The sequence below is a fragment of the Gallinula chloropus genome, assembly GCF_964237585.1.
Source record: "Gallinula chloropus genome assembly, chromosome: 1".
Classification (NCBI taxonomy): Eukaryota; Metazoa; Chordata; class Aves; order Gruiformes; family Rallidae; genus Gallinula; species Gallinula chloropus.
In genome coordinates this window covers 111,543,403-111,555,690 of record NC_140085.1, presented here as the reverse complement: position 1 = coordinate 111,555,690, position 12,288 = coordinate 111,543,403, and the positions used below count along the sequence as shown (strand labels likewise).

Here is a 12,288-nt window from a genome sequence, read left to right as displayed (position 1 = left end):
CTCATGGATATTCCAGAATTGCTTTCAACAGGGAAGTTAGTTGATGGGGGCAGCTCGGATGCTTGGCTCTGTGCCCAACAGCACTTGGGTTCATAAGGGAGGGCAGCTGCCAGGCAGGTAGGGGCATTGCAGGTGGCAAGGAGAGGCACTGCCAGTGGCCTGGCCTAAAGCCCGTGTGTGTTAACGTTGTTTGGGTAGCTGGTGTGCCGTCATACCTGGCTGTGAGCAGTCCCATTTTGCTGGCAACCCAGCTGCCGCATTTGCAGGTGTGGCTGGAACAAAGCTTAGGTGGAAGCTGCTGCCTTTAACCCTGCGTCATTGTAAGGCGTTACTAAATACAGCCCCCGTGCTCAAAGTCAGGCTGAAACAGAGGGGGTCTTGAGAATAGGTATGTTGTGAGGGGTTTTTTACTAACCTCTTGAGGAAATCTTGTTACTGTTTTGCTAATTGTTAATGACACCCCTGTCTGTCCCTTTCCCCCCAGCACCGAGATACCAAGTGTGTTTGACAGATTTCTGTTGCGTGCCAACTACGCGTTTTGTCCTCTGGTTAGCCCCAGTTGACAAGGTGATCGTTTTGAGTCCCATGAAAGGTTTATAGCTTTAAACTCTGTAGATTTCTATGAATAACTTGGATTTCTCAGATCTTACTAAATTAACAATTCTGGCTTTTACCAGGATGGGTGGCTCATGCTTGCTTGAGCTGTTCCTGCTTTGGATGGACTGAACTGTTGGACACAAAATTAAAGTACCAATTTTTTTTTTCCCCTCTTTCCAGGTGCCTGCTGATGGAAATGCTGGGTTGCTGGCAGAGCCTCAAATCGCCATGTTCTGTGGGAAACTCAACATGCACATGAACGTTCAGAATGGAAAGTGGGAATCGGACCCCTCCGGCACAAAGACCTGCATTGGGACGAAGGAAGGGATTCTCCAGTACTGCCAGGAAGTAAGTCCCATCCTCGGGAGCAAGGGCAGTGGCTCTTCTGAAGTACTAAAATTCAGGCATGTGCTGGAGAGCTAAGTCTGTAGGAACATTCTTTTTTCCCCCTTTCCTGCTCCATTGCGCTTTTGTCCCTTTTTTAGAGAGATTCTCTCCAGAGCCTGTTAGAACAGCTTGAAAACCTGGTTTCTGGTGATCACTGAGGCTGTTGGACAATTTGTTGGTCTTCCGCCCTTGTGGATAATTTTGTATCATACATGCACAATGGACTTCTTGGTTATGAAATATTTTGTGTAAAGCTGAGGTGGCAGTATATTTTTAAATGGCACTGTTCTTTCTGGGCTGATCTAGAAAGTCAGCTGTAACACAACTCTTCTGTCATCCTGCCATCACACTGGGTCAGTCCTGAGTTACTGGTCTTTACTGCACACTGAACCATTCAGAGGTTCTTAATAGAAAAAGCTTGCCCTGCAGATGAAGTCACAATGACGGATTTCATATTTGAGAGTAGAAACTTATTACCCCCTCGCTTATGTCCTAAGAACAGATTGTGGATCTAATTTTGTTTTGTCTCCACGCTGTGATAGCGTGATAACCTCGTACCAGTGTGTGACAATTTGAAAAGAAAATGCAGATTTCATGCCATGAAACAAAAGGGCAAGGCTTGAGTAGCTTTAGTCCTTAGTCTTTCTATACCATCTCTGTTGTTTGGGGTCGTTTTTTTTTAAGCAGGAGCTACTGCTTATTGCCATAGCAGTAGCTGTCTTGCTTCCTAAATGTCAAACCAATTCCTGTGAAAATGCCTTTTACAAAGCAAGACAATTTACTTTTCAAATCTCTGCTCTCTCAGCATCTGTGTCCCTGTCCTTCACTCACTGATCGTTCCTGTTGTTTCTTGCGATGATCTGTTCTTTTTTTTTTTTCTTGAATTAGAGCTTTATGGTCTAGTATATTAATTTTAAAGAAGATCTTGAAATTGATTCTCCACCAGTAGCATCGTCTTTTTACTACAAGTACAACTATGTAGAATTAGTCTTCCACTAACAAAAATATCAAACCTAATCTGCTAGTAAAGTTTTAGAAGTTTCTTCTGGTTTTCCATTGTATCCCTTGAGTTATGTAAATAAAGTTGATTTACTCATACTGAAATTACTGAAGGCAGAGGAAGGATTAAGGAGAAGGAAATAGACAGTCAGTGACAAAAAGTCAACAAGATAGTGTTTCTCAAGAAATATGTGAATTTACAGGAAGTAAGAGTAAAAGGCTTGAGTGGTTTTGAGGCATGAATAGCTCAGGTTGGCAATTCAGTTACAAATGCTGTAGGTAAGGGAAGGATCTCAGAACAGGAACAGGGAGCTGCAAATGTCAGATGAATGACAAGTGACTTGGAAAGCTTAGTTGGCATTTAAAGAAGAAGAAGAAGAAAAAAGCCCTTTATTTTTATAAGTAGAGGGGAAAACAAAAGCAGTCAGGAGTAGTAGTTGTAGTAGCTGTATACTGTTAGATGACAAAGGGAATAATGAGGAAAACTGTGACTGCGCATGAGAAAATAATTATTTGCCATGAGCACTCCCAGTTCAGTATGACCCTTCTCCACAGTCTTTCCTCTGCCCCTGCAGCCAGGTCTGTAGCATAATGGGCTTTGACTTTGTGTAGGAGAAGGGCAGTCCTATTTTGCTTGTCTTTTAACTGTCCCTTGACCTGACAAGAAAAACAGTTGGGTAAGAGCACCCACTTCTACTGAAGAAATGAATTCACAGGCAAGTGCTGATACATGCAGCTCAAAATGGCTTCTCAGCTGTGCAGAAACCCTTGTTGCTTGATGCTCCAAGTCTGCTTAGTATCATGGAAGTAACAAGGGAGGTGGTTTTCTCTTGCCTTCTGCTGTTTACATTGGCTGTGAGACAGCGCTTGCTCTCAGGCCCAGGGAACCGAGTAAATTTGCATTTTTCTTATGAGGAGGAAGCAATAGGCATCATCAAGGCTGAGATCCGTGGTACCTCTTGCATTGGAATAGGTGAAAAATCTCTTAAAATTTAAATTACTTTTGCTAAATACAACTTTTTCATTCCTCCTTTATCTCCTGTTCAGGCTGCTCTGCTTCCTGAGAAGGAAGACTGCTACTTCCTGGGGTGTGCTTTTTCCTCAGTGTAGGCAGAGGCTGAGCACACGGGCTCTGCTAATGAGACAGATACTCTGCCTTAGTCTCTGCTCTTTGTGCTCCCTGGCACCATGGCAGCTTCCTTGGTTCTTCGGTCTTCCTGTAGCATCAGCTGTTAGTACCACCCTGCTGGGGTACTGGATATTTTACCCTGGCTCTGGGCAGGGCACTCAAATGACAGGAAGCAAGAGGAAGTGAGATTTTTCTCTGCATCTCCAATGAGAAGTCTGTCCATCCTGGGTTTTGTTGCAGATACCTTGTGTTGCTCAGCCACAAATATTGTGATTATCCCAGTAGCGCAGTAAGTTCTTTTGCAGCAGACCCTATAAAGTTACCTTGTTCACTCAGTTCCTCCTGCACCAGGCTTATTTTGAAAGGAGTCAACTGAGTGGAAACTGAGCGAGCAGTGAGTACAGTGGAGATCATGCTCTGTGGCTCCTTGGCTCTAAAGTAATGCAAGTTAGTAACTTCTATCAGGAAACTCTGGATAATCCAGATAAGCATATCCATTTTATCCTGATATCCAAATAATACTCCATGTAGCCTCTGGCTTTGTTTTCTTTCATGGAAGGTGTCTTACAAAACATTTAAAAAAAAAATCTCCCCTTTCAGCAGAACTTGCAGGTAGATGTATTCCTTTGCCCACCTCTAAACTGTTTTACCAGACCTCTTCCTGACAAAACTAGGCCAGATGTCTGGGTGGTGAGCAGAAGCACTGGGCTAGAAGGTGCGTGAAGTAGAAGAGCTTCCATTTCTCCTGCAGAAATGATGTATTGGGAGCCTTGTTGTCTTTTCCTTGAGACTGTCATCCTTACCTCTCCTTGTCCACTGCCAGCGTAGGTGGATTTTGAAGTTTTGATGAAGAAAGTTAGCAGTAGAGGAGCACTGCAGGGGCAGAAGAGGAGGAACAGGGAATAAGCAGAACCGCCTACATGTTTTAAAGATGTATGTTGCTTGTTGTTGCTTCACTGCTTTTGAGTGGGAGCTCAGTGCAGCACAGGAACTGTCTGGATTTATATTTGGACAACACATCGCACAGTTTAAAGATGACAAAGCTCAGACTGTACATTACTTATTTGAAGGAAATGGATGGTATTTTAGTGCTACCTTCTGGCATCCTTTAGTAGCAGAGTTTAACTGAACTCAAGTCACAAGATGGTTCTGGAAGCAAAGCATATCCATCTCCTCTGCCTTCAAACCTGCATGTTTTCCCTTGTCCAGCCAAAGCTGGTGGCATTTCTTAAATAAAAAACAAAACACAAAAACCAGCAAAATCTAGTTTTCTTGTGTGGTGTGAGGTGCTGGTTAGGCAAGTACATTTTACTAGTGGCATCTTTTAACCTCCAACTGGCTACAATGCCACTATTCAGTGGCGGGTGCAATTCATAAAATGGTATGGACCTGATCTGCTAACAGCTGTCAGTGTGGGCACTGCAGATGCTAGAGCAATATTGCATTAACGGAAATGGGGTGGTTACACCTGTATATATGCCAAAATCCTTAACGTGTTGTGAACGTGCAAGCTGACACTTCAGATAAGCCATCGGTCAATCTAGGCCTGCTGCTGTCGCTGTAGTGCCAGCTGTTTTGGAGGCATGTTGGAAAAACACCCCCACACTGCCTTACGTGATCACTGGATAACTAACCCTCTGGAGAAAGTTTCTTCCTTACATCCCCTGATGGGTGGTGGGTGGTTAGCTGGTGTCCTGAAACAGGTAGGGACCACTGCTCCTGGATTTTGCGCTTTGTCGTTTTGTGGAAGAAACTGTGTACCCCCACCCACACGTATTGAAGCACTGGGGTGGTGTGTTTTGGAGCAGGCTGTGCTCCTTGCTAGAGGCCAGTGAGCTCCTTGTCTTGTTAAACAGTTTTCATTTAATGGTTCTGGAGCCTGCCCTTTGGCAAAGTACTTGTTTTCAGACTCACCTGAATATGCAGAGTTGGAAGTTAATTTAGGTGTGCTCAGTTCCCTATCTGAAGGGAATACATGTTCAGATGGGAGATATTGGGGTGTGTTTCATTATACTGGCAATTTTGAACAGCTACCATGTGCTGAATTTTATGTGTGGTAATTAGTATACATTGCATGAGTTCCTTGAAGGACTAAAATTATTTTGCCGTCTGTGCTGGACTCAATGTCCAAAATGAATTGTAATAGCAACTTACAGCTGGCAAAAAGTTCATTTTGTCTAATGTGTGTTTTTCCCCACACATTGTTTAATTAGGAGGTGCTCACTTCTATTTTAAGAGTGCGTGGAGTTGAACAGAACAGAATGAAAAAGAACAGTTCTGAAGATTGCACCCCACGACAAGACCAAACCAAAAAACACAGTGAAACTAGTTTGGGTCTGGATACAGTGTGCATGGTTGAGCAGATGGAGCGTGAACCAGGAGGTCTAGTTGTACTTTCAGACGTAGAATTATAGAGTATATGTTGGCTTTGGTAGGTGTTACACCTGGCATCTCTGAAACAACATCATGGCTGCTTTGTTTCTTTAATGAAGACATGACAAGTGTCAGCTTTCTTCATGAACATCATGAAGATCCATGAGTATTTTGTACTGAATGTGTATTTTGTAAAGAAGTCCTCCCCAGAAATTAAAAAATAAATTATAAGTGCATGTTGCTATGCTCTTAACTGTATCTTTGTGTTACATGGAGCAGAAAATAATAGGGTAAATTCAGATAACGAATACTTTGTTGTAACTGTTGACAGAACAGTGTTGACATTTCTAAACTCTAATCATACTTCCAAAATTGTTGTTCTTGTAATTTCCTCAAATCTACTGTGTTTATACCAGATGTTTAGTTAAGTTGCTGGTGAAACCCAAAGCCACTTGTTAGCCAGATCCAGTACAGGCTGGAATGTGACCATAATAAGGTTTTGACACTAATTCACCCTACAACCTCTGGCTTCATAGTAGTCTTCAAGTCCCCTTTTTGTAGACGGACCAAAAGGGCCATCAAACAGCTGCCCCACCTTTCTTTATTTACTGGCTTGGCTCCCTACCACCACTGTCTCACTTAATCCTTCTGTGCTTGTTGCTGCCAGGCCTGAGCCTAGGCCTCACAGAATCCAGCAGGCAGGACTGATAGCAGCGGCTCTCTTCCTCTATAGTCTTTGTGTAGAGCTTCTAAAGATTTGTTAAAGGGTTTCTTGAACTGGCAGGAATGCTGAAGATTTTTTTAAAAAAAAAAAAAGTTTGGCCTTCTGAGAAGAGAATTTGAGATGCAGTGAAAATGGTCTTGCTGCTTTGATAATGGCTTCTCTCCATGTTACCTTGTCATTTTCATCCTAATATGAATTGTTGTTTTTATCTAGGCTGCATAATGTGCTCTTTCTAGTTTCTCAAACCAAATAGTCACTGTATTGAAGAAGAAAATGAATTTTAAACCTGTGCTACTCTAAATTCAGCAGCTTAAAAAGCCATACAATTTACTCTGAGGAAAACAATCCATTTAATGAAACATGGAAAACATACAGATTTTTGGCAGCACAAACTGTCCTTATAAACAAATGACATTTTCAAGGCAAATGTGTGTTGGTATATTTTTGAGATGTGCACAGTCATGCTTAAATTTTTGGGTGAACAGTGTCTTAGCACTCTTTACATTGATTATTGAGGTCTTTCTTTTTACTTAACTTTTGGTCCACAGCAGAAATTGAGCTTGACAGTGCTTAAATCTTGCTTGATTTAATGAAGGATTAGATTTTGGAAATATAGGGTCTGTTACTTGATAGTATTTAATTGTGCAGTATTTATTGTGCAGTTAAACCTTAGCGTGCCCACTGCCTACCTAGGCTTTTTAGCCCTGACTATAGTAGACTATTTAAATATATTTCGAATTGAGTGAATAATAAAACATGGAGCATGCATGGCAAGATGATGCCTGCCTTTCTTTTGTTGATAATAATAAAATCTTCCAAACTCCCCTTTTCTTTTTTCCCATACACAGACCTTTTTTGCATGTCTTGAAAGGAAATTAAATGAAAAACATCAGGATCTTGGTGTGGTGTTGCTTTTATGATTTCCAAATGCTTTTGAAGTAACATGGTTTTTCTTCTGGAAGGAGGGTACTTCAGCTTTGAGCTTGAGGGAAGAAAAAGGATAAAAATGGAGGGGGGGTTGTCTGCATAAATATATATTTAGGTAAATGTGTACTGCAGTGTTTAATGAAGCTGCAATGCTGCATTTTCCTGTAGATTAATTTTGAATTTCACAGACATGATGGACAAGATGAATGGCTTAACTTAATCGCCAGGTTCCACTAGCATAGTGTTTCTGCCAAGAATATGATTGTTTCTTCTGTCCTCTGAAATATATGAATGTGATGACTGTATGCAGGGTAGACCTATTGCCTTTCTTGATATATAGTTCAACTAGCAGGCAACCATTTAGCATTTGATCAAGGTATTAAAAATATCTGCTAAACTGGACATCTAAAGGACATGAAGAAAATGCCTTACGCTATTGTCAGCATGCTGTGTTTGTGGTTTGCTCCTTAAGGATACAAAAGGACTGGCTAACAACACTTGCACAAGCACCTCTGCAAGCCTAGGAAAGGGAGTGAAGTTTGAGCGAAGGCTCAAATCATGGCCTTACTGAAGCCCAAGCAACTTCAGAGAGGGCTGTGTAGCACTGGATGTTGTCTGCAAAAGATGGCACCCTTCTGCACCTGTGGTGTTGCACGCAAGTGTCCTGGTGAGGACAGTACAGTGGGCCCGTACTGCTGTGTTTCACCATTCTTTTTTCCTTCTTATATACAGAGCTATCGTAGTAAGTTGTCTGCCGTTCTCTTTACAGACACATCTCCCAACCATCTTACACTATGCAATTCTGAGGTGGACTGCTGGCAGCTGTTCATTCAATAAATACTATATGCCTAAGAGGTACTAGGCATAAAGTGTGATGATCATCATAAGTAAAGAAAAATCTGTTAAGCAGCTGGTATTTATCAGCTCATGAACATGAGGAAATGTTCGTGCTCATCCACTTTCTCTTACTTCACATTTTTAGACCATGCTTGCATGAACACTTCAGTCTGGCACAGATCTATCCCACTTTTGCTAAAGGTCATCCTGGGTCCTTTTTAACTTCCAGCGATTTCCACTGTGATGCAGTTCTTATTCTTAGGGAGAATGATTTTAGTGGTAGGTCAGTTCCTTGATCCAGCTTCAGTGTTAGGAATGGCTTGTGGAGAGGCGTTTAGCAGTAAATGGACAAGAGCTGGATTTAGACAGGAGTCATGGGCTGGCAGGGTTGACTTGTGTCCAGTTAAAGGCACTGAAACCACAGCCCTAGCATCTGTGAGTGTGCTGCTGCAGATGGATGAGTCCAAGTGTGACTGAAGCCTCCTTGGGAATGGTGCTTCTGAGAGCCGAGAGTCTGCTGTCTGGGTTTGGGCAGTTTTCAGTGTTTAGGGGCTTCAGTACTTCCTGGTCTTCAAGTCTCAATGCATGGCTGTATGTGTGTGAAGAGATAGTGTCCTTAGTGTTGGTCTGTATTTTTTTGGGTCATCTGCATTCCTTTGGGATAGCTCTGTAGCTTTCCTGGGATATATCTTACTGCTTTTTCTTCTGGTAGTATTACTGTTTGGGAGTGGTGGGGTGTTTGTGTGGCCTTTTTTTTTCTCTCCCCTTTGGGTGGCAAGTTTCTTTTTTCTCTGTGTGCCATGTCCCATTTCCCCACCCCACCCCCTGTTTCACCCTTGTGCATCTACTATACAGGGAAATAAGAAATACCGACTACCAGTGCATTTGTCTCACTGTAAATGGTACGTATGAAGTTTATTAGTAGCAGGCAGTGGGCTGATCTCTCTAGATTGATAGCAGGTTACAGGTTTGTGTTCAGAAGTCTGTCTTGGCGAGAAGAGGACATCATGCACACGTTTTCATGTGTCAGTTCTGCAGGCAGAAATAGAAAGGGAAAAGCCAGTTTCTCTTGCTTCATAGCCTTGAAGCTGTCGGGGAGGTGGTGCTTGCTTGAATTCGTAGCAGGGCAGTGTCCCCAGGTTGGGTGGGGGAAATGTTTCCTGATTTCTGAGACATTCCGTTTTTTTTTCCCCCAGCAGTTGATTACCACTGCTTTCTAAGTCATACGGTGACATTATCATCCAGTTAGCTTTTATCCAATTAAAATTATTATGTAGTACTGTACTGGCTGCTTTAGTCTTCCAAATACTGTATTTCTATAGCTAATTAAAAAGGCACATTGATAATCTGGTTTTATAGATGTGTGTTCCTTACAGAAAATTGTTCTAGATGATTGTGGATTAATTATCATTTATAATCATGGAGAAATTTCTGAATATCTGGCCAATTATTGATGGCTTTATCCACCTTTTTAATTTATATGCACACAGCATGTGGAGTTTTTTTAATAGTTTAAGCAGAATTTTAGCTGTTAACTTTGTGTTTTTTTTAACTTGAGTAGGTGAGATTTTTCACACCAAAGCTGTCATTGCAAATTTCTAATGAAAAAGTTTGTAAGGTGAGGGTTTTAGATTTATTTTATTTGTTTTGGTTTTGCGAGCTCTTGAGGCATCTAGCTGATAGTTGAGACTAAAAACAGAGCATTGGATTTAAGGTCCCTAAGACCTAATTTTCATGAGGCCTTAAGGTGAGTGTTCCCCTTAGCTAAGACAAGTTTCTACTGGAAGAATACTGTGTAGTGTTTAGAACCTGCATCGCAATATCTGCTAAAACATTAGCTTTGTATTTTGTGGGTGCTGACAGCTGTTGCATGCATTAACACAAAAGAAGGAAAGCTACTTGTATAGTAATGATAATACCGTGTTTAAATTTCTTTCTTTTCGTTGGGTATGTGTAGTGAAACATGAATGCTGTTCATCTGGATGTGAGAAAAATGATCTGATAGGAATTTCTTTCTTTCTTGCCAGCGCAGTTTCTATAAATACCATTGTGGGTCAGAAAAGTACTGACCCTGCGTACATTTAATTATACGTAAAGTTAGTTGATCCAGCTGTTTGAAGAAATTGCACAGTGTTTCCATTAGAATACAGACCAATGCATTTTAATGTATTTGGTTCTTACCCTAAATCATATGTCTTCTTGAAGAACAGTGATAATTAAGCTTTTATAAAACACCTAATTACCTCCATTCATTATTCACTTCTTCCACTTGGCCTGGGTAGATGGCTCTGCCAGAGAGTTGTGGTCTTTGTAAATTCAACTTCTGATTTGCCTGTCAGAGATAATTTTTTGAGGCAGTATCAAGATCCTTTAGTGTTTTTTGCTTTTCCTTGTTTGAGCCAATTACAGACTTGAAAAAAATGGAACATCTGATGAGTATTTCTTTAAACATCTGTGAAAATGTTGCAGCTAATGTTGCTTATCCAAGTTCCCACACAACTTGGCGACTCTCTACACTCCATCTAAGAGACTGTTTATCAGGGGTTGTAATGACAGGACAAGGGTTAATGGCCTTAAGCTGAAGGAGGGCAGGTTTAGATTAGATATTAGAAAGAAATTTTTCCCTGTGAGGGCGGTGAGGGGCTGGCACAGGCTGCCCAGAGAAGCTGTGGCTGCCCCCTCCCTGGCAGTGTTCAAGGCCAGGCTGGATGGGGCTTTGGGCAGCCTGGTGTAGTGGAGGGTGCCCCTGCCCATGGCAGGGAGTTGGAACTGGATGGGCTTTTGAGGTCCCTTCCAAGACAAACTGTTCTGATCCTGTGATACTGTAAGAGGGAAAATAATCAGAAGAGATTGTCCAAGAAGCAGGAATTAGCATTTTATGGTTTAAACGAGGAACCTCAGGGGATTTGATAAGACTGATCATACTAAAGCAAAACTTCTCATACTGGGTAAGATAATATGCATACGCTGTTTAGTATTTTAGAGGAGATTGTCATAGAAACTCTCATTTTGAGCTGTTACTGAGAACACATCAGAGGATATACTAACAGGCAATTACTTGCTGAAGCCTGAAAGATGGCTTTTCAGATTTTTGTGCCAGTACAGATCAGAGGACTCCATTGAGCAGTGGTGTGATCTGTTCCTATTACCATTTCATTCCTTTAGCCCAGGCATTTCATAGAAGAGCACTGCTCTGGTTTAGAATTCGGTGCAACAGAGAGAACCAAGAAGTCTCCCATCTTCAGCCAGGTTTGAAGTTCCTGAATGTCCCCACTCTTGCATACTTTCAGCTTCAGCATCTTGAATTGTGGCTGCTTCTGGAGGAAGAGCAAAAGGCCTCTCCTATGAGACAGTCAGATTTTGCGAGCTAATTTTAGAGCTTCTTACCAAAGGAGTGCCTCTACAGAGCGCTTTAGCAGAAGTGTTGAACTCAAGTGGTGCATGCTGTTGCAGAGTCAGTTTTCTTCCCCTCCTCCTCATTTCTGCTGTGCCAGATTTTAGCATATGTCTGATCTTGCAGTGAGGAAATTTAGGGAGCTGAACTGGCACAAAGCTAACCTCTGTAAACAAAGGGAACAGGATGGGTTTCTCTCTCTGACCCAGCTCACCAAGGGTCAGGTGAGTGAACTGTTAATGTTGAAGAGATGAAAGAGGAGGGGAGGACTTTGCCTTCTTATCATGACTGACCAGAGGATGGCTTTGCTTATGGTGTTTGAACAGCCTGTTGTGGAGAAGCTTTTTTAGATATTTCTGAAGGCACTACATATTTCTGCCTCTTTGTCCTATATGTTTTCTGAAGAACACATCCAGTTAATACCTGAATTTTCACAGCAAGTGTTCTCTGGCAACATGAAGAATTCAAATAGGGAAAAAATGTATGTTATTAGATCTAGAAGACAGATGCCAAGCCTATAATGAAGAACAGGCCACATGTTAATCAGAGATGCAAATGTAGCTCCGTGATTTAATTTTGGGCAGCAGTAGGAACATCAGGGGAGAGCAGATAGATTCAAAATGCCGGAATCTGTGCAGAAAAGGAAGGAAGGCAGGTGAAAATAAGGAAATGTGAACAAAGCTGGTATTTTAGGCAGGAAGATGACAGCAGGAAGGACAGAGGAGAATTGACAGATGAATGAAAGGCTGAAAAATTTGTTGTAATAGAGAATCCTTGTAGTGGTTATCTGATCTGAATCTTAGTTTTCTTGGGTTCTTTGCTAAGCTTTTCTTCCCAGACCCACTGTAAGTCTTTTGAGAAAAAGGGTGCACTGTATCTCAAATGTGGAGTCTGAACTGGTGCTGGTTTTGGTGTCGCTTT

General features: G+C 41.8%; 1 protein-coding gene across 1 annotated transcript in view; it reads left to right on the top strand.

Annotated features, from left to right (window-relative positions):
- APP (amyloid beta precursor protein) overlaps window positions 1–12,288 on the top strand; it is a 219,002-nt gene that overhangs the window by 44,549 nt on the left and 162,165 nt on the right. The window contains exon 2 of the mRNA XM_084271833.1: window positions 778–945. Within this exon, the coding sequence (XP_084127959.1) occupies window positions 778–945 (168 nt within the window). The remainder of the gene's footprint in view (window positions 1–777; window positions 946–12,288) is intronic.